The 22,822-nt window shown below is 42.9% G+C and overlaps 1 protein-coding gene across 1 annotated transcript in view; it reads left to right on the forward strand.

The window, feature by feature from the left end:
• Positions 1-12,585: 12,585 nt before the first annotated feature.
• The window catches only part of brinp3a.1 (bone morphogenetic protein/retinoic acid inducible neural-specific 3a, tandem duplicate 1), a gene marked incomplete at both ends in the record, with an annotated part of 44,088 nt that continues 33,851 nt past the window's right edge, over positions 12,586-22,822 (forward strand). Inside the window, one exon of the mRNA XM_079221064.1 lies at positions 12,586-12,839. Coding sequence (XP_079077190.1) covers positions 12,586-12,839 — 254 coding nt within the window. The remainder of the gene's footprint in view (positions 12,840-22,822) is intronic.

Raw genomic sequence — 22,822 nt, forward strand, 5'->3', positions numbered from 1 at the left:
CGTTAAATGTGTGTCTTACGTGCAGCGTCGACAGACTGATTGTACCAAGCCATTTGGGCTATTTGCATACTCTGATCACAGATACACTCACAGTGAGCAATAGTGGATCCAATCAGTCTTGTATACAATATGTTCACAGCATGGAGAAGATTGGGGCAGAGCTCTTGGGTATTTTAGCTGGACACTGCACAAGACTGGAGGCTGTTGGCTGAGGTCATTTATCAGCAGCCAGTCGCCACAGGCAGAGGCCGGGCACATTCTATCTCTGACCTATGTTCTCTATAAACCGAGACAATGTCCTACTAAGACTGTATTTTTTTCTGGAAAAAGTCTCTCAATCACTGGTGAATTGTTTGCTTTTCGTTCCCCGGAGGGAATGAATCGTCCTTGGGCCCCCTTTACCTCCCTGCAAATGCAGACCAGCATCAAGGGGGAATAACTCTGAAAAGGTAAAGACAGGAGAGGGAGGAGAACATGACGCTAACAAGGTTTATACAATGGGTAGTGCCAGCCGAGCATTCTGCTTGGTCTGATAAGCATTCTTACCGTGTTTTACGAGACCCTTAACAACATTCAGCCCAGCTGGACAAAAATTAAACTGGTAGCTAAGCTAAAAGAAAGGAGCTATTGGGGGGCATTAGTCAGGGAGATAAGCCGTTACTTCATTTATTTATGTACATGCATTACATTAAAGGTATATTTCTGCCAATAACCAAATGTTGAACAAGTGCAAATGAGCATTTAATCAGGTGACCATGAATGAAAAATCGGTTCAGTCTTGACATTTCTTTTTTTTTACTTTTTCAGGACCGACTGTGGTTGCAGTGGCTATATATATTAGGGCTGGGCACGTTAACGCGTTATAAACGCGTTAACACAGCAATCCATTAACGACGACAATTATTTAATCATGGGTTAACTGCATGTTGTTGTTTTTTTGCATTGGGATGGCTTAACGTTACGCAGCATTGATGCAGCCACCAGCGTCCTTATGCTGCGTTCACACCAAACGCGGCGTGATAATTCTCGCCGTGTTTACTGCGTCATTTTACTCGCTCGACAATAAAAGTGTGTTCACACCAAACGTCGAAGGGGGCGTGGCTTATTTCAGTTGCTTATCTCCGTGAAAAAGCTATCATTTACGCTATCGACCATGGAGGAAATAACCATTATTTCTGCGTTATACTTGTTGTGGAAGTCCCAAAAATGTCGGAACATGAAACGCCCTCGTGTTTGGGTTCATAACACCATCCGTAGACGCACACAGCTCAGTGAATTTCACCGACTCCTCTAGGAACTGTGTCTGGCTTATCTCCGTAAAAACAGTTACCGTTTTCGCCATCCACTATGGAAATACCCACTAGTTCTGCTTCATACTTGTTGTGTAAATTCCACATACGTCGGAACATCAAACTCCATCGTGTCTGGGTTCACAATATTATCTGTAGTCTACTGACTACTCGCTGTAACCACAGTTATCTCAGAGTTACAGTTCGTAGCGTACCCCTTCGACAGATGGTCTTTAAAGACCGTAGGTTTAGCTGTTAAACGGCGCACTATGTGACTTCCGTTTCAACTCCGATTTTCATCTTCAAAATAAAAGTACCTTATCTCAAAACAGATACATTTTGCTTACGGCAGACGAAAAACATGCAACAAAAACAACAAAATTGATTGACAAACCGTTTCTAACTTTAGAACACATATTGAGTTACTTACACCGTTCGTTATACAGTATATTTATATAGAAAAACAAATATATACATGTGTACTTTTTTTTTCTTCTTTTGAATAATACAAATTCGAATGACAATTAATGTTACAATACGTACATGATCACTGAATTAAATGGAATGCTGCACAGTCATTAACCTGAAGGATGTAAAAGCCTAAGCTCCATAATGAGCTAATGTTGTTCAAGGCAAAGCTGCACCTCACACTTTAAAAATCAATCATAATACAGAGGTATTAACAGACACTAATGCTGCAGCCCATGGGAGGATAAAGATTGTTCAAAGGAGGGATGTCAGACTCCCACACTCCTGCAGAGGTCTTGATCAAACGGTGCATGTTTTGCAGGTGGGAAATATACGGCACACCACACTGTCTTGTAGTTGTCTGATCTTTTTCATTGTTTCTAGGCAACCACACAATGAAAACACAAACTCTACACTATCCAATAGTTGATATTAAATAAATGATAATGACAAGTTACCCCAAATCTTGAGTATCGCGCTAATTTGCCTCCAGGCCTGCTGTTTTCTCTTCAGATAATATAATAATAACTAGGGTTGGTAAATATACCTTCAGCGCTTTTCAGGCGCTGAGTTAAATATGTTTTAAATCAAGATGTTCAGGGCGGTCCTGGGAAAACGCAAAGGCTCCTGGAGCGGAAAAAACGGAAGGTGGTCTGCGACACAAAAGACAAATGCAAAAACGCTTCACTCTCCTTTAAAACAATTACATAAAGGTGCCCCAAAGCTGCTATGACTGCTCTGTATTCTCAGCTGGTTGTGCCATCCTTAGTAGTGGGTGAATGAACATCTGTAAAATTTGGATAATAGTTGCAATACCTGCTTCACTTTTATGAACCAGAATCCCTCACAAAAGAGGCAGAATAATATGATGTATTATAAATACTAATGGCACATCTTGAAAGCCAGACACGCTGAAGTTTGCCGTCTGCTTATTAGTGCACTGTTTTCCCATTCAATAAAAACAATGCAATAATGTTTACTCTTTCCTATGCAACACTGTATATATTTCAATCTCTGAAGTTAATGGTTTTTCAACTGGAGTGGTCACATTTGCAAATAACAATTTTGCTCCTGCAAATGAACTCAAGTCCCTGATGAGGTGAGAAGTCCACAAGCATTAAGAGCTGGGGAATGATTTCACACAGACTCCTTCTCATATCGTACGCACACGAGCTCCTCGGCTGTCACTGCGTTCCTGACTGAATATGTGAACGTCAGGTTCATTCAACGAGAGAGACAACAACAGGGAGAGGGCGAACATCTGGGGAGGCTGTAAGGAGAAGTATGAACCACAATATTAGTTCTTTCTCTCTCGCTCTCTCCAGCTGCCAATATATTTGCATGAATGGGTAATGGAAATTGTAAAGCAAGCATATAACATGAGACAACATTCAAATTAAAATGAATAACAATGAAGAAACAGAACAACCTATGAAGAACATACATTGAACATGTGCATGATAACATAATTACCTCGTGGAAAATTGCTAAATGTATGTGGAATAAACATTGAAGGCAGGTTTGACAACGTGAAACCAGACCATGAATGAAACAAATGCAAATAAATAATATAATTATGATAATGCACAATAACATGAATTTTATCTTATCGTGTCTTATTGGATCGTTGCACATGCATGCATGCAGACGCACGTATTGTCAATACAGTCACGTTCACACATTTTGAATTTATTTATATCCTGTATAATGGGTTTACACAGCCTCATCAAACATCTGTTTTCTCTCTTCGCGGATGGCAGGTGAGGAATCAGCAGATATGTATGGTGTTTATGTATTTTCACACAACAGAATGCAGACTTTCTCCTCACAACTTCATATTTTTTAAATTCATAGGATGTTCAGACATGTCCAAATCTAGAAATAATAAAACACTAGAGAAAAGTATAGGTATGCCCTAATGTGGTATAAATACTGTGTGCACAGACAGAGAGGAGAATAAAAATCAAGAAGAAAATGCCAATCTAGCCAAATATTTACAAATTCCCAGTGAGCAAATAAAAGAGAATGTATGACAATAAAAAAATTCACCAAAGCCACGAACAAGATATAATATTGAGCACTGAAACAGCCTTGCAGCACTTTTCTATCTTCTATCTGTGTGCAATGCAATGATGTATCTGAAACTAAAGACTTTATATAAGAAGTGGACATCTTCACTGCTACAACAGCCATTGGTTTGCGGACTACAATTTAGCTTTTTGCTTTTGGTATTTTCAACATCACCATCTTGGTTTTAGGCTGTTGCTAACTTGTTTTTTTTGCAACCAGAATTTCAGCCCGGTCTCACTAGAACAATGTGTCAAACACCAACACGTGGGCAGTGGCCCTTAGCGTTTTGGTACCGATGCACAAGGCATATGTTGTTGTCTGTATGAGATGAACTGGGCTTTCCAATCTAAACCCATCCGCATCATTATTAGACGCAGAGCAACTGGGGAAAGGTGGCGGGTGAGACAAAGAATGCAGGACTTTTACTCAGGGGAAAGGCTGTGTGTACTGTTGGAAAACATGTTAAATGAGAGGGTGGAGCTCAGTGCTATTGAATGCTGAAAAATATATTTTAAGGCAACCAATATGCTGCAGTTAACTATAATGAACTGCAAAACACACTGTGAAAAGGGTCTGATTGACAGCGACAATCACATGGTAGCCACGGCCTTTAAATTGGACCATAATTGACAAAATGACCATTATGCTTGCTGTCTTGAAGAAGATTTGAAACGGTTGGCACGATAAACTCATGTTGAGAAAAGTTAGAAGTATGACATTTCTCTCGTAGACTTCTTCACCAACCTGTTCTCATCCTAAGTCGCCACATACTGACACTTTTTAACACACTAGGTTAGTGTTTTTCAACCTTTTTTGAGCCGTGGCACATTTTCTACAATAAAAAAATCCTACTGGCATTGAAGAGTATTGAGTGTTTCAAGTAAACCAGATTGCTATTGAGCAATCTGTCACTTTGTTAGAAAAATGAAAATAAAGTTATGCAAAAAATAACTAATATTTAGTTACTACTAAACAGCTTATTGTGGAAAACAATATGCTATTTTTTTGCAAAACAAAACAATGAGTGCAGATGGGTGAGCATCACGTTGTATCAGTATTAGTGGCTGCAATGAGCTGCTTTCCTCTACACATTTTTAAAACAGAAACAGAAACAGACACAGAAATGACATGCTGTGTGTAGATAAGATCCAATAACATACGGCCGTTAGCCCAGCATGTCAAACGATGACACTCCACTATGGGTCTCAGTAAACATGTGGTTAATATTGTGAATTAAAACAAAAACACTTGCTTTGAAAAGCTGCCCCAAAGGTGAAAGTCCTGTCCTTCACACCTACCCTGTGCAGTATATGTTTTTTTCAATCTTTGAGGTACTTCATCACACGCCTTAAGCAGAATGACGCGGATTGGTTTACATTGCAGTTACTTGAAAGCCTGGTGCGTCTCACATTGATGCTGGAGGGCATGTTGGGCGCCGAGGGGCATAACAAAGCGTCAGTTTTGATGCCCTTGGAATGAGAAGGGGCTGTCTATACATTCAGAATCATTTTTGCAATCAGAGGAGTCGCCCCCTGATGGGCATTAAAAAGAATGCAAGTTCAAGAAACTTCCGTATTTTGTTAACTTTTCAGAAGACCTCACAGGCGACCAGAAAGCTCATTAGAAACAGGGTAGGTATTAATTGTCCTGGAACCACCCAAAAAAATAGGCTACCTGGTGTCATCTTTGATCCAACCCTCTCCTTTGAACGCCACGTCAAGCACAACACAAAAAAAACGGCTTCTTTCATCTTAAAAACATCGCTCGTCTACGCCCCTCCCTCTCCTCCTCTGCCGCAGAAACACTCATCCTCGCCTCCATCACCTCTCGACTGGACCTCTGCAACAGAATCCTGTACGGCACATCCACGGTACCACTTCTCCATTGCTGCCCTCCCTCTGGAACTCTCTCCATCACCTCACACATTCTCCATCACTCGCCACTTTTAAAACTGCACTTGAAATCTATTTAAATCAGTTTTTAACCTGTGATGTTAACTATGTTTTTGTTTTGTTTCTAACTGTGATGTCATCTCTCTTGTGTGCATTGTGATTGCTTCTATTGTTTATTTTACCATGTAAAGTGTCTTGAGTACCTTTTTTAAAGCGCTATACAAATAAAATGTACTATTATTATAATTTGTTGCAATCCTGCTTAAGAATAAAAGCAGCTCAGCATTTTCTTAAGATGATTAATGGCGAGTTTGGTGACCCCGATGCGGCGTCAGTAATAGTCCTGATTAAAGCATTGTCAGAGTATTGGCTCTTTTAATCATTGCGCTATTTACGCCTCTGACCGCACCGAGATGTGTACTGTTGTCAACATTAGGTGAGGCTGCTCGTCTTCTCTTTTTTTTTTTCTTCACAATTCACCGGAAACAGTTTATCATTTATAGAGACGCAGTTAATGGCACCCTGCACCACTTAGTGTTTGGTATCAAAACAAAGAAGATGCAGAGTCTTATCCATCAAATCTCATAGGCGGAGATAACTTTGAAGATTTATTTTTGTGCATAAACACACCTGCTTGGGAGTACAGCGAGGCGTGTATTTCATCTAGCATTATAAAAGTGTCAAATAACCGCATGATTTTTGTATCCCCCCCGCCCCCCCGTCCTGTAGCTCACCAGGAAGCAAAACAAAGTAAAGGCAACACTGCGGTGACAAAGTACTGACAAAGGCTGTCAGGTTTTCAGGCTAATTAAAACCTCAGCTTCACTCTGTTCCCTGATCACTCCTCACAAAGACCCTTGAGTGGCATCAATGAGCACGCTCAGGCTTAAGTGAATGTTTACCTCCCCTAATGACTATCTGTCTCGCTGCTGAGTAAATGCTACTGCCTCGGCCCTCTCCGCCACTTGTTAAGGTTACACACTCCCGCGGAGTCGAGACCTCAGCCGGAGGTCTGTGTACCAGCTGTCTGTCCACACGAGACCATTCGCTGGTTGTTACTATTTTAGCTGTGCGGGACCGTTGCCGGACCGCACGGTGGCGCGCGACAGGAAGAATGCAAGTTCGATTCCGCACCTTTGTGCTGTCGGCTCGGGAACTGCACGCCAGTTCAGTCTGCTACCTTAAAAAGGGCAAGTCATGTTGATGGAAGAATCTGAACTGTCGGCGTATGTCGTCGTCCTGAACGGTGATCGGCTCACGGTGTTTTCTTGCTCGTTGCCTCAATGCGTGCTTCAAAAATGTCTTTGATGTTGAGGTCAGACAAACTGGACGAGTAACAGCACCACAGTAAAAAAAAAAATACCCCCTAACAATAGAAAATCCTTTATACAAAATTTCACTCATTTATGTAGCTGTTCATGGTGATGCGAATATTAATTATATATACAATACCCCTTTTGATCGTTGAATATATTACAATGCATCAGTATGCTTTCATGTGTAATATGTTAAACTAGGGCTGGGCGCTATGACCAAAAATTCATATCACGGTATTTAGTAAGATTCTGGCGGTTTCACGGTCTATCACGGTATTTTTTTAGTAAACACATTCATTCATTGACGACGAAAAGGACGGCCACCGTAGTTGTTCACTACTCGCTGGCCAATACGCACGCTGGTACACAGAGTGTGTTAGGAAGCTAACACGGAGGGGCTTAAGCGTAAAATGGTTATCCATCTACATATCCAGCTGACACACATTATCATTCACTAATGTAGTTTCTGGACACCTGGCAGACAAATGGTAAACTCCTGAGGGAGCTATCTTGCTGTTTAGCTGCGAAAGGCTCCCCTGTGTTCACCAGATAGTCGCTAAGTGTATCAGACTGCCAAGTGCTGAAAGTTAGAATCAAAATAATGAGCTGATGGACGCTAAAAAGCAGAGATTCTTGTGCGTTTGTGGCACTACTTTCACATGACACATGTCCTTTGATCCATTGTTTATGGAAAAAGATCCATTAGTGCATTGAGCACGGCAATGGAGGGGCTGCCCAGGTAGCTTTTGGAGTCTGATAATGTGTTTTTTCTTAAAATTTGAACTTTAAACGAACCAAACATGGCACGCAAGGTTCTGCACAGCCTGCTCGTCTCTGTGTGTATATGATGTTTATCTCCTGAGTGTCGACTGGTAATAATGAATATGATGTTGTTTTAGACTTGCAGCAGATTAGGTTTTGGTTGTGTACAGGGTTGGGTTTTTTTAGGCTATTGTTTCTTCTGTACATTTCTTCTGTAAATTGATTTTTTTTGTGGTTGTAAAAAGAGAGAGAGTGGGAAAGAAAGAGCTGCAAGCTGCAACCTGCTGATTTAGAGAATCGTTAAATAAATGAATTCCCTACCTATTTAGAGCTCTGCTCGTGTTACTTTCTTTCTTACTATTGCACGGTTAAAGCAATTAATTCTATTTTTATGAGCAGATCCCTCAGTCACTTGGCGCCTGGTCTGGGCGTGGGACAACACAAGCACTGTCAGGCTGTGATTGTGGCTCCTCGTTGAACCTGAAGATAATTATCACCTCAAGTCTACAGCTCCCCTAAGCATTACAGAGCTTTCTCGACATTTTTGCCATTTGTCAATGCCCCGGTCCCCAAGAACCTTCAGCAGCGGTGTGGACACTGCGCTTCAGCATGAGGGTCTTCTTTTGTCTTGAAGACCTCATTGTCATGGCTAAAAGCACAGATGCTTTCCTTGCTGGAAAACACAGGGATGGTAAAAAGACTGTGTGTGTGTGTGTGTTGCCCCTGTGCTCCCTGATTGTGGACTGTGGTCTGAAGGGTGTCTACTGTCTATTTTGTATCGCCCATAATAAAAAAATTACAAATTTGCCTTGGATGGCTTTACAATCTGTACACATTATGACAACCCTGTCCCAGGACCTCATATCGGATCAGGAAAAACTCTCCCAAAAAACCTTCACTGAAGCAATAGATGACATTTGTACAGAATGAACAACGTAACGGAGTTACAGCACTTTACATGAATATCAGCTTTAGAAAAAGCTTAATTGGCCATGTGTGTTTACACATACATGTAATTTGACTCTGGTTTCACGTAGCTCTTCGTACATACATACAAGATACAATAAACAAGATAAATATAAAAAAGACATTAAAGACAACAGTAGTCAGAATAGTGCAAGTAGTGCAGATGGAGGAGTCTGATTAATTGTTCATCAGAGTGACGGCCAGTGGAAAGAAGCTGTTCCTGTGTCTGGTGGTTTTGGCGTACAGTGCTCTGTAGCGCCCACCAGAGGGGAGGAGTGTGAACAGCTTGTGTCCAGGGTGTGAGGGGTCTGCAGTGAACTTTCAAGCCCGCTTCCTCACTCTGGAGGTGTACAAGTCCAGGATGGAGGGCAGGCTGGAACAATAGTTGTCTCTGCAGACCTGACTATATGTTGTAGTCTGACTCTGTCCTGGTTGGTGGCCGATCTAACCACACAGTGATGGAAGAACAGAGAACAGACTGGATGATAGCGGAGTTCAATAGAATATGACAGAAATGATTCATATGACAGAAATGATTCATATGAGTGAAAACTATATCATTAAATAATTGATTTCTGAGGTGTTCTGGGCAGAGTAAAATAACTTCAGTTTTGTCTGGAAGACCTACAACTCAGGAAGTTGCAGGTCATCCAGGTTTTTATTACTTTCAGACATGCTTGACGTTTAGCGACCTGGTCGGTTTCATCTGGCTTGATCGATAGATATAATAATTATTATTATAAAATATATATAATAATAATATAAGAGTATCATCGGCATAACACTGAAAGTTTATGGAGTGTTTTCTGATAATATTGCCTAAAGGAAGCATAGATAAGGTGAATAAAGTTGGTCCAAGCACAGAACCTTGTGGAACTCCATGACTAACGTTGGTGGTCATCGAGGCTTCGTCGTTGACGAATACACATTGAGACCGATCTGATGAATAGGACTTAAACCAGCTTAGTGCGGTACCTTTAATGCCGATCGACTGGTCTAGTGTCTGTAATAGGATGTCATGGTCAATGGTGTCGATAAGCAATGGTGATTGCACATAGGTGGGTCGGCACATCCTAATTGTCCGGTTGATTATGCAGATGTTCATTGGGTGAACCATTGCTCATGATTGGAAGGAAAGGAGAGTCCTGCTTATTTAAGTATAGAGCTACATTATCAAAATCTTCGGTAATGCTGCCTGAAAATCGTTGAGACTTTTATCTCTCCTGCACCTGCCATAATGAGCCCTTTGCTGTGGTGGTTGTTTCACATCTCTTCATGGACATCTATATGTTTCATCAATTGGCAATCAATTATTTTGCCTTGGCTGTCTCTGTCTGAAAAGAAATAAACAAGCACAGTTTCTTGTGAGCATATCACAATACACATGTAAACGTAGCTCCTTGCACACACAAAAACACGCACACATTGATGAATGATTTATTTCAAATAGTCAATAGTGTTGTTTCCACTCTGCTCATATGAGTTTTGGGGCTCTGAAACCTGCAAACAGTGTTCTAAAAACTGCCTAAATGCAATCTGTGAATCCATGAAAGTAATGAGTTGTGACACTTTCACCATCTTTTATTCAAAACGTAAAAAGAAAACAAAAAAACTTTAACCTCTCAAACTTTAAATGACCAGCTATAATGCAGCTGAAGTAGAAAACCCTCCTCCAGAAACAACACTCTAGAATGTTCCTAGTCCTTCACAAGTCTTCGTGGCTCCAAGGCAGAGGGTCACAAGAAAAGCCACCCAATCCCAAGACGTGATGATGAAACCGTGACAAATCAACTCATTCTTTCACTCCAGAATCTCCAAGTCGCTATGCCACGGGATTCCAGTTTCTCTTTGAGTTTGGGAGCCAGTGAATCTCGCGACTCAATGGTGTTCATTTCTCTAATCCAATCCCTGTATAAAACCCCCTTTGAACGTCTGCAGAAAAGCTGAAAGGCAAGCACACATCCCTCCCTTCGTTCGCCCGCTCCCTGCCTCTCTGATCCGCGCTCAGTGTCCGATACACAGGCGCTCGGATGGAGCGCGGATGGAGCAGATCTAATTAAGTTTGCTGATGGTGAAAGTGATGATTATTCTGCAGGAAGAAAGGAGGAGGAGGAGGAGGAGGAGGAGGAAAGGGCAAACACGATAACGAGAAGAACTGCAGGGGGCTGGATGCACCCTCTCCTCATCATGACCATCATCACACCACAACCATCATTAAAGCCATTATTCAAATGATTACAACTTTTCAAGATTCATTTACACAAAGATAGCATCCGTTTTAACAATTTACAATTAGCAGGCTGAGTCTACATCTAGATTCCTAGAATATTATTTTATCAAATCAAATGACATTGTGAGGACCATTTCTCATTTCTCAACTTTTCACAAATATATTTAAGTTTCATGTCGATTTTCTTATTTTATTTGAACACGGATTTTGCAATAATAAAAAAAAATCTATCAGCGTGAATTAAAAAACCATGCAATTGTAAATGTGAAGGCACTGTTAGTAAGGATGATTTGTGCGGATTTTTTATCTAATTTTATATCATTTCCTATTTTCTCTCCATCCTGTATTTAATGAATACTAATCTCAACAGCAGGTAACTTCTGTCTGCTTTCTAAAAATGAGCCACCTGACTCAATGACTCAAGCACATCCGCTGACCATCGCCTCATCTAACCCCCCCCCCCCCCCCCCCCCCCCCCCACACACACACACACACACACACACACGCGTCTCAGCCAACCGAGGGTGTGCTCGATGCTGGAATACATTAAATTGGGCGGTATAGTACAGGGAGAGAGATAGAGAGGGAGAGGGAGAGAGAGAGAGAGAGAGAGCGAGAGAGAGCGCCGCGGATGCCATTCACACGTCCAGTGCGCTGGGAGCCCAGGCACCGTCAGCAGCAGCTATGTCAGCGGCTTCCCGCGCGCTCTGCACGCGCCCTGAGATTCTCCAATAAAGAGCAGAAAATGAGTTAGAAGGCAGCAACTAAGAGTCGCTTCTCGCGCGCGGAGTGGTCCTTGGGTCCCTGCACATTCCCCGAGTCCCAACCCCTACTGTTGTGTTTTAAATACTTGGTCTACCTGGGATGTTGGAGGCTGTTCGCTCTGGACGCGTCGTGTCCGCGGCGGCTCGTCCCGCTGGATTGGACCTACATTACCTTGTATTACTGCGCAGCGTCTGAGGCTCTCCGCCGGAAACCTGTGATAAAGAGGACACGAGCGCGCGCTCTGAAGGAGGAGGTTGGACGTCGTCTTCTGTTCCGCTCAAGTTGCGCACCCCGTAACTGTGCGTCTGTTTGCATTTGTGGCGATAATACTGCCAAGAAAGAAGAAGAGAGAAAACAAAGTCCTTCGCCAATGTCGCCGCGTCTATGCGCCGAACCCAACTTCACGGTCCCATCCGGGGATTTTGCGGAGACTAGTTCTGAGCAGTCACGGGCTTACAAAATAAGGTAAAAAACCCATCATGTTAAAGGAAAAACAGGATGTTACACATTGCAGCTTTTCTAACAAAACTAATCATTTTAATTAACACATGATTGGCTTCATTATCTACATTAAAAGCACTGTAGACACTCTCACCTCTAAAGCCGGTGACCCTTTGTCATCTTTTTTGACCTGACAACGCTGGAGAACCGCAGTGTTCTCAGTTCATCTACATCTCTCACGCCCAAACCACAATTACAACCGTGTTGTTCTCTGTGTCTGGCCTGCTTCATCTCCTCTTCCTCTTCCTACCCCTCCTTTCTCCTCCCGGCAGGACTCATCCAGAGTGCAGGGAGAATGAGGAGTCACCGGGGCCGGGGGAAGCAGCATGAGTGGCCCGTGCATCTCCAATAGACTGACGGCCCTCATGTTTCTATGGCAGTGGTTGACACTAATCCTGCTCCAGAGCTGGGTGTCGATAGGGGCCGGGGCGGCGGACCCCGCCGGGGCCGGCCTCGGCGGCTCCGCCGGGCCGCTGGGCTGGCTCCTTTCGGACAAGGGTCCTTTTCACCACTCCCAGGAGTTTGTTGATTTCACAGAGCGCTACGAACAAGGATTCACCACCAAGTACAAGATATACAGGTGAGAGACCGTGAACGGCAGCAGGGTCAGGGACGTGTCTGCCAGGCTGAGATGTTGCGTAGTTACTTAAAGCATTCTTGTGGCCTTGCCTGGAAGGAAATAGGCATTTTTGTTGTGTGCATAGGAAATACATCACATAATACGCTTCTTTGGACTATACAAGATGCACATTCGGTAGATGGGGAAACTGGGATAAAGCGATTACTTAGTGTTTTGCATACAAATGGAAGCTCTGCATGTGACAGCTTCTTTTGGGTGCGACTGGCTGCTTCCTCTTTTTTTGTGGGCTGCAGAGAAATGTGGTTTGCGTTGGATACAAAAGCCTCAGTGTGCTGCATATCAGTGCAAACTCAAATTGGACATACCGCAGGAGGGGTAAAGCAGCGGGACGTAACAGATATCTGACTGAGCCAGTTGATGTGTGACAGTGGGTAGACAGGGACGGCTTCAGAAGTGTGTGGTGTGAAGTACCGCGTGTGTGTGTGCTCGAAGCAGCAGGGTATTGTTTGAAAGCTCGCAACGGGGAAAAAAAACATTTTTGTTCCGTATTGTTGGAGACGAGAGAGTGAAAATACAGGATTCCATGGCAGCATTTCAAGACGCGAGTTCACAAGATATTAGGTAGTTGATTAATTGCATGTGTGACATGAAATAGTGCACAATAGTGCACACCGACCGTGTGTGCTGTTTCAAAGTAGACGTAGTTCTGAATCTTCTCATCATCTCACCAAAAGTTCACTAGCCATACAAAGTGAATGATTTTGGCTGTGTACATAGAGAGAAACAGCTGAAAACCACTACTATACCCAGCAGGCTCTCTTCATTTGTCAGTTGACTGTGTTTGTGTGTGTTGTTGACTGTGTGTGTGTGTGTGTGTGTGTGTGTGTTGGTTCTCTTCAGGATAGAAACACCTCTAAAGCCATTCAAACTCAACACCGAAACTCAGACTGATGAAATGATTCAAGGCGGTGGTTCAGTGTTGCTTTAATTAAAGCTGCAGCACGATGTGTGTGTGTGTGTGTGTGTGTGTGTGTGTGTGTGTGTGTGTGTGTGTGTGTGTGTGTGCGCGCATGTTTATTTCACAAATTGCCCTAACAAGTGGATTTTGCATACTTTCCTGTTTTCACGTTGAGGGTGACGTCGTCCTCTAGAGGTTAAGAAATGTCTCTGATCAAGTGAAACCTTTTCAAATTGCTTTTTTTTTGTCGTTGCTAATTCATGTCGATTAGCCCGGAAACAATGTTGATTTTCTAATTTCACGAACACGTTGACGCCGCCTCCTGTTTGCAGCCGACGTCAACAAAGAGCTGACCGCGACTGGGCGTGCATACTTGAGCGTCTGTATCCGTGTCGTGCCAGGTAAGTGTTGTGATACCCGCTGATGAGAGCGACGCTGGCGGAGCGCACGCACGCAGCCGTGAAGCGGAGGGCCCGATGCCAGCTGAACGGAGGTTTGACTGACACTGGCATTTAGCCGCTGACAGGAGTGACAATGCCAGGCAAAGATAGAGAATGTAGCGCTGTTGGCTTCCTCGCATCCATCACTTCCTCTGTGCTGGCCTCTTCCCGCTGTCTCTCAGGATGTCTCTTTTCCTCCCTCTCTCCACTCCAACACCCTCGGCATGGAAATCTAACAGATATTTTGCATACACACGATTCACAGTTTTACTGTAGTGCTAAAACTCACACGGACATTGTCTGATCAATTTAATTTCCAAACCTCCCGCACTAAACCTGTTTTTTAATCACTGTGTAACCTTGAGTATGACTACTACCTATTATTGACCCCTAAGCTTGACAAGTGTAAAACTCTCCTTTTCCCTTGAGCTACAGCGGCCTTTTTTTTTGGTTTCCTTTGAAGAAAAAGTAAGCCGACCAATTAGAGCCAAAAACCAAATAGAAACTCAAGTGAAGTGGAAGAATGTGACCACGTGGAAAAGTGGAATAATGTCCCTGCGTTGTCATTGGCTCTCCCTGCTTTGAATAACAAGTCTTTAAATATCTTCCACCCGGAGCACCGTCATTCATCGCTGAGCCGCCGAGGATGCCAATTGAGAGCTGGAGAGATCAGAAGTGCCTTCAAAATGCACATTTTAGTTTGTACTAAAACGGACTCATGCATTTTGTAAAAGCCAGAAAAATCGAGGTCGAAGAAGACTTCGGGTCCTTCGTATTGATCCCCGACGCTGTTCTGCTTCTCGCAGACACCTTACGACCCTTTGTGGAACGGTAAAAGTCGTATTATTGGCTCTTTAACTGTCACCCCTACGTGTTGTAATCCTAAATCTGAGTCCAAACTCCAAACTGGTCCCTTGTAGAACTGAGGAGAAGCCGAAATGGCGTGCCTGTGCACATTGCTGGCCCTTATCGCTGGAAAGACTCAGAGATAGAAACAGAGGAATAACGGTAAGTCATTAATTTGAATTAACCACCAGGTTAAAAGGAATTAGAATACAATCCTAAATATCCAACCTCTGCTTTTATCTCCACGTCTATCTCTATTTTCCTTTTTTATTTCTTTTCCTCAGTTCCTCTCACCATCCCCCGTTGTCTCCCTCTCCCTCCCACCCTTGGCGAATGATCTCAAACCAATTGCTCTCGCTCGCTCATAAATATTCTCCAGAGCTCAGTTGGCCTTTCCCGTGGGGGGCAGAGGAGAGGGAAGAGGGGGGAAGAGGGGGACTGGAGGAGTTTTATTTAGTACAGAGGAGGGGACCCGGGAGGAACCACAGCTTTAGCCCCCCCTGCTGGCCGGTCCCTGCACCAGAACAGCTTGCCGCCATTTCTAGTCACAATTTTCAAAATGTCAATTTTAATGGAGTATTAATCAGAGTAGGACTTTTTGAAGTGTATGATTGGTACGCTAACATCCTTTCATCTTCTGTCTTAAAAAGGACAGCTTTAAAAGCTTAGAAAATTGCAGCTTTCTGTCACAGCGGCGTGACGTGAATCATTGTGAAAGATGTCATTTTTAAACTGCGAGTCCTCCAAAGAAAGAAAAAGAAAGAGATGAAGCGATGAATTAAAGGATTCAGCGGATTCCAAAGTAGTGAAAAACAGGAATAGGAGGCACTTAACGATATTACTTCCGCTGTAATTGCAGAAAAATGCCCGTTATGTCGGTCATAATGGAGGTTTTTTCGAAGAAAGACAGGAATACCACGAATAACGAGACTTCCTCAGCAATCCATTTATTTCAGTCTTTGTCTTCTCCTGGCGAGGGTTGAAAATCTACTAAAAGCTTTGTGTCTTTTATTTTATTTCGAGAGCAGTCAGCGGGTTGCACGCTTCCTCATCCACCAGAGACACCGGGGTAAATCTGAAAGAGACACAACTTAATCAGTAAGCAGCATTTTTTTATCGACTGTTCTCCTCGTTCACGCTCAAAGCACAAGTTCAAATTCCAAATATGTCTCTGCCGTTGCAGCTGCTACGCACACATCGGAGGTGGAAATGGGTGTAAAACGAACAAAAACATATTTCATTTAATAATTTAGGAGCTTGTGGAGGTTGGCGCTTTTGCTGTGTGCCTTCTGTGGTCGAGCTCATCCACAGACAGCGACAGCGGCATATTAGTCAAAATGTCAGCTCCTCCTTTCTTCTTCTTCATGGGCCATAACTTTTATATCACGCCTCATCTCCCATGTTTTTCTCCTCTCTTTTCTCCTGTCCGCCCACCGGCTATTACATTGTCTCGGTGTGATGTCAGGAGTAGTCTCTCGTAATTATGGAGTGATTAGTGTTTCAATTACATGCATGCATGTTTGTAGAGAAGATAGACTGCAGAGGTGGGATCTTACTATTAGAGCTGAATATTTCACTATTATGATATTTCTTCTTTAGGTTTCCATACTGGGATTTGGATATTCCCGTTTTTCACAGACGGGTTCATTGTGTTGGTTTAACCCTAGAACACTAACGTTACAAATAGTTACACCGTCGGGTATATTTGACCCGATATAATAACCTGATAAAAAACACTTCTCATCAAAATATATAAAAATACAAGGCAAATTGAGGTACTCTTCTTTTATTTTACCTTTTATAGAACTTCTCATAAAACGAAAAACAGGTATCATGGGGGGACCCTAAAAAAAAGGCTCAAAATCGGGTGAAAAATTAGGGAATCATCAATGATTAAAACTATAAATAATGGAGCTATGACCTTGTTCTTCGGTCCACCCGTTCCTGGGACATGTGAGCCTTGCCCGGTGAAGGCACAGTCTCCCTTCAATGGTCACGTACCCAATACCCATCCGTTTGCTCACTAACGTCGGGTAAAAACTCTCCCAAACACGTGCCTGTTGAAACCCCAGGGATAGGGAGGGGCAGTGTGCAGCAGTCTGTCGGCCATGCCAGAGTCCAGTCCCAGGTGAGCGAGGTGCGGCAGCACGTTGGGGGCCGTCCGTCCACCGCGGCCCCGCTGTGGGTCCAACCCCCGACAGCTGAGGCGGCGAGGCCAAGAGGCCAAGAGGAGCTCTCCCCGGCGGCGTCCCGCTGCTACCGTTCCACCAGCCAATCGATCGGGGATGGTGTTTTTTCTTCTCGGATGGACAACAAGAAATGCTAACAATCAGTCAGCAAATCTATAGAAAGGTCTGACACTGCAGGTTCAGCAGCGCATCACATGTGTCATCAAATCAAAAGGGACGGGTCAGTTTCTAGAGTGGAGTGACTACATCTCTCCATGCAGTATGATGGTATGCTAATCGGTGGCGGTAATGCACAGACCCAAAGCATCCTTGAGAATAATAACTCTTAAATGCGAGGCGTGACGGAGCACCTCTTATCAGAAAGGCCAGGTGGGTCAGCAAAGTGTTTGACTTCAACAACGTCGACATTGTCTTCTTCAAACCATCACCCTGATATTCCCTCCATCTTAACCAAGTAGCGTCTGTGCCTGAACAAAGCAAACTTTCACACCAGCCACTTTGTGATGGTTTTTGGAAAGCACTGACAAACATGTCGCCAGATCGATATTTCCCTTTGAAAGGCAAATGATGAACCTTGTTCATTGTTTACTTTGGAGGACTTGTTGGAAAGTTTGCCTTCATGCTTTGTGAATGGGACACGAGGGATGCTGGTAATGAACCATTTAACAGTTAATCGTCAACAAGAAGTTTAGCCGATTAATGCAAATTATTAATCTTCTTCACTTGGCTTGGGCCTTGAGGAGTTGTAGCATTTATTCACCGACAAATACACTTTATAGACACAGCACTGCTTTGTTCACAGCAGAACGTCATTGACCACTGACAATCGTACTCGTCACAAACCTTCTCTCTCTTTCTCTCTTTCTCTTTCTCTTTCTTTCTTTCTTTCTTTCGCTCTCCCTCTCCACTTGCTAATGTTACGCCGGGCTTGCAGTACATCGAATTCCTGCCAGGCAGACACACAGCCGAGAACCTTGCAGCGAAGCTAATTGATCCGGTGGAGAACTCCCTGGGAAGTGTCCACGGCGAAGCACGCAGCATCGTGGCTGCCACGGTAACCCTCCCTGACGGGTGAACTGGTGACTCAGTGGCTTTTGTTTTTGCGCTAATTTGGGCAATTTGGGGATAATGAGATTTCTGGGCAAGTATAAAAAAGGTAAATAAAATAAAGCTCTTCCGACTATTTGGACCCGATATAATCACCATAAACAATTAGCTAATACAGGTTCATTTCACACTTCATTTCCTGTTGGTGGCGTGTTTCTTTAAATGCATTCCAGCACTGCTGCCCCTCCACTTTGCTGGCATACGTAACCAAATCCAATCTGACCTTGTGCACAATGTAGACGGTAGTTGATCCTCAGTGCAATGGTTTTGTCTCTGAAAAATCAATATATTAGTGTCGGGTAATTATTATGGTGAAGATGGATTGCAAACACACGGCAGACAACAGACCCAGAGAGAGGGCAGAAGTGCGTGGTTTCCATCGAACTGCAGTTTCCTCTCATGCGTGAGTGAATGCCTCCTGGTGGAGACGGGTCTATCGTCCTCCACCCAGAGGTTGGATGTGTCTCCGGGACAGAATCAGAGCAGCCGCCTATTCTTGATCACCAGCAGCGGTTGAAGTGACGAGGACTTCATCAAGCGTGCGGCTTATGGCTTCTGACAAGTGTGTGATGGGGGAGTTATCGGGGCCAGAGGTCCACGGAAGCAGCTTCGATGAAAAAGAGCCTCTGAGTGCGTGTTTGGCTTCATGGTATACAGATGGCGTGAGCTATGATCGTTGGGGAAGGGGAGGTTGTTTTTGTCTACTGAAGGACAACAAGGGTTTTCCATAAAAATAAATAATATATAATTATATTTGTTTGGAAATAAAGGCATGCCACCCACACTTATCTGAAATACAATAAAAGTGGTGTCATGGGTTGTCAATGACAGGATAGCTTCTCGGTTCACAGGAAGTTGTGAGTTATTAGTGGCATATCACCAACAATGGCTTATCATAGCACAGTTTGTGTTTTGGTATGTCTTCATAAAGATATATAAAGTCATATAGAGACATTTCAAGGTGCCTTTGCAAAAAAGTCTTCTAAACCTTCAACCTTCATAAATTAACACATTTTTACCGTTACTGTTTTGAGCCACCAGGCTCCAAACACCATTTCCATGCTGTCGACCCTCACATCTGTGCGTCATGACACATCTTATTAGAAATGTCATGAATAGAGTTTCACCCCCCCATCAGAAAGCAAATGTAATTTAAAAGCGCTATTCAAACTATTGCAAATGTCAATGTCACATTATGCAAAGCAACATCGTGGCCGTGATGGTCTCTCACGCGCAGCTTAACAAAGAATGATGACGTTGCAAAATGAGATCATAACTGACAGGAATGATGAACTCAAAAATATGATCAGATTAGACAACAAAAAAACATCTCAAAGCACAAGTGTTGAACAACTAAGTGTGTGATAGAAACAAATGGAGCTTATGCACGTAGGTGGTGACACTTTGTTTGCAGCTGCATGATTTATAATTTAAAAAAAGCCCATGCAGGCATGTCATTGACAGAAAGCGACAGACAGATTTAGTGTAGCTGGTGGCTCTTCTATCCTCTGTGTGTGTGTGTGTGTGTGTGCGCACAGCGTGTATTAACAGTATGTGCATGCCTCATTATGTACACAATGTGATTTCAGGCATTCCTTGTTTTCCGTGTGAAGAGCAGTCTCTTGTCAACAGTGTTATGACAAATAGCAGCACAAAAGGGCTCAGCAGTCTTCATGTCAGAAAACTCTCCTGTAAATCTCTCTCTCTCTGACTCGCCCTTCGCTTTCTGCGATCAGAGCTGAAGTGATATTCATAGCGGCTACAAATCAATAAAGCAATTGCTTTTTTAACTAAACTCGTCCTCCCACAACAGTTTAGCTGTATTTTAGTTTTTTTCGTGCTGCGGACGATTTCACATTTTCACTAAACTGGCTTGAGTTTGAATTACCTCTGTATGCTAAGATTTGGAAAAATGGCATGTTGTTGTTTTCATGTTCCGTCAAGAAAAACACAAGTGGAAAAAAAGAGAGAGAGACCATTTTATATAAAGAGTTTATTTAAAATGGTGTGAAGCATTAAAAATGTGTTTATGAATATGCAGTTATCAGTTCAGTCAGACACATTCAAGCCAAGGAAGTGACTGTTTGCAGCAAATAGTTTACCATTTGACGCAAAAGGCCCTGTTGCTTGAGTGAGGTTCTAGCAAGGATGGTTTGTTGAAACCACACATACACACACACACACACACACACACACACACACACACACACACACACACACACACACACACACACACACACACACACCAACACACCACAATTCAACAATACCAGCATCATAATGTATAAGGAGGAGGAGGTTGAGGCGGTGGAGAGGGAAGCAGCGTATCCACAGGGTAATTAGTGAGACGTGTCGGGTTATTAAGGCCACTGTAGCCTGTACACACGTGATTGTTACTCATCTGGTAGCCGAGCAGCTGATAAATGATGGTGAAGCTTGAATGAAGCAGCTGATGCCAACCAGGTAGTGCAACGCTCTCGCTGAACTAACTCGGGGAAACTTTCACTGATATTTTCACATCTACAATAATCTTATAAATAAATATAGTTATCATATTCATTCCTTTTCATTACATTTCACAAGAAAATGACGGTAATTGGGCTTTTTTCTTTCTCTGGTGAGGAATAACAATGATGTTTTCCTCAGAAGATTGTGAGTGTGTTAAAAGTGGCTGTATGCCCAATCGTCCACCGTGACCTTTTCCAAAGACATTTGGGAGAAGGTTTGAATGGACGTGGTCAGTGGTTATCACTTCCATGGGACAAACTGCACCATCGCGATGTGAAAAGGAAACTGAACATGAATGAAACAAAATGTTGCACAGGACATGAGAGTCGGTCTCCTGGGTGAATGTCCTGTGTTTGTTTGACGCATCCATCTGCCCCGATCTGCTCGCTTTGCCACGCTACTTCCTCCTTTACTGCCTTCATAATTACTGCGGCCACTTAGCGGTGATCAACCCGGTCAACCGCTTATAACGCCGGTTAATAATTCCCATCTCATACAGTCAATCCTACCCTTGGGATAAATACTTGGGCTGGCAACTTGAGGGCAGTGTTACGCATGTTTTTAAAAAAAAATGAAATTGTTAATTAATAAATTCAATTGAGCGTAAAGATTGACCAAAAAAAGAGACTAAAAGGGCTCTGTCTAAAGCTAAAGAAAATCATTTTGCCGATAACGAGGGGAGTTTGATCCTGGAGTTTTATAATGTCCGCGGCGATGCTCACAGTCTTAAGTAGTTCTCGAGTATTCGGAACGCGTACTTTGGGAACACTAAGAAGCATCAAAGGCAGGGAAAAAGCGAAATGAACATGAAACAGTGCGCTGTCTTGTTTAAAGGACCTCTCGGCTGGTTTAATAGGATTTTCACAAATTAATGGTCTGATGTTTGTTTGATGTCGTTGGAAAAACTGTTGGTAGCAATTTGGTGAAGCGTTCACAACCAGCGGCTATTAAGTACATCATTACTCTCTTCCCTCGTCTTGATCTCGCTTTCGTTCCCTGTTTGCCTCCGTGGGTGGATTACTAAAAGACACAAGTCTCTCCATCTTCCCCCCCCATGTCCATCTCACTTCCGTTCTCCTTTAGGTCTCCAGCTCTCTTCTCATCATCAGAAGCTCAATTAACAAAGTTCATGTATGACACTATGAAGATGACTTTCAGGAAAATGCAGACATTTTATGGAATTTATTTTTGATGTTCTTAATTTCTAAAATAATGTATATGTTGCTAATGGCACACGCATATTTAGAAGGATCAATGTCACGTCAGATTAAAGCGAGAGTAGAAAAACAAAGTTTGCTCGCAAGGTCTTCCAAAATAAATGTAATTTGCTGTATTTTCCTGAATGAAGCATGAAGGACTTTTCTCTCATTTTGCCCAATTCTCTTTGGGGAGGTCCTTGAAATAACATTGAATCACAATGGGTTATTTTGGTATCTGGGGTAACACACACACACAAATGTTTTTTTGAGCCTTTTTGATGGGAAGCAAATGTTTGTCTATCATGGTAAGGTAAATGTAGGCTAGATGTTTTTTTTCTTTTATTTATTTTTCAACAAAAAAACAAAATGCAATCCATTTAAAATGACTTCCTTTCATCCGATGCCATTTTTATGCCTCTTTCCTGTTTTCTCTTAACTGAATGCAGTCCTCCCAGACCTTCAATAATTTTTTCACATGCAATACGTATTTAGTAGCAGCTGATTATAGATGTTTCAGGGTCAACCTTATCTCCTGGTACTACTACTTTGAAAGAAGTGTAATGCTGCCTGGATATGTATTTTGGAAATGTTGGCAGTTAACATATCTTGTTGCAAAATATTGATTCTTAACATATCTGGTAATGTTTTGCTCCAGCATATTTGTATTCATAGTTTTGTTCTGGCACTCACAGCTCTCGGGTATTATTAGAGAAAGACTGAGGTCCTTAAATATTGA

Source organism: Taurulus bubalis, assembly GCF_910589615.1.
Source record: "Taurulus bubalis genome assembly, chromosome: 7".
Lineage (NCBI taxonomy): Eukaryota > Metazoa > Chordata > Actinopteri > Perciformes > Cottidae > Taurulus > Taurulus bubalis.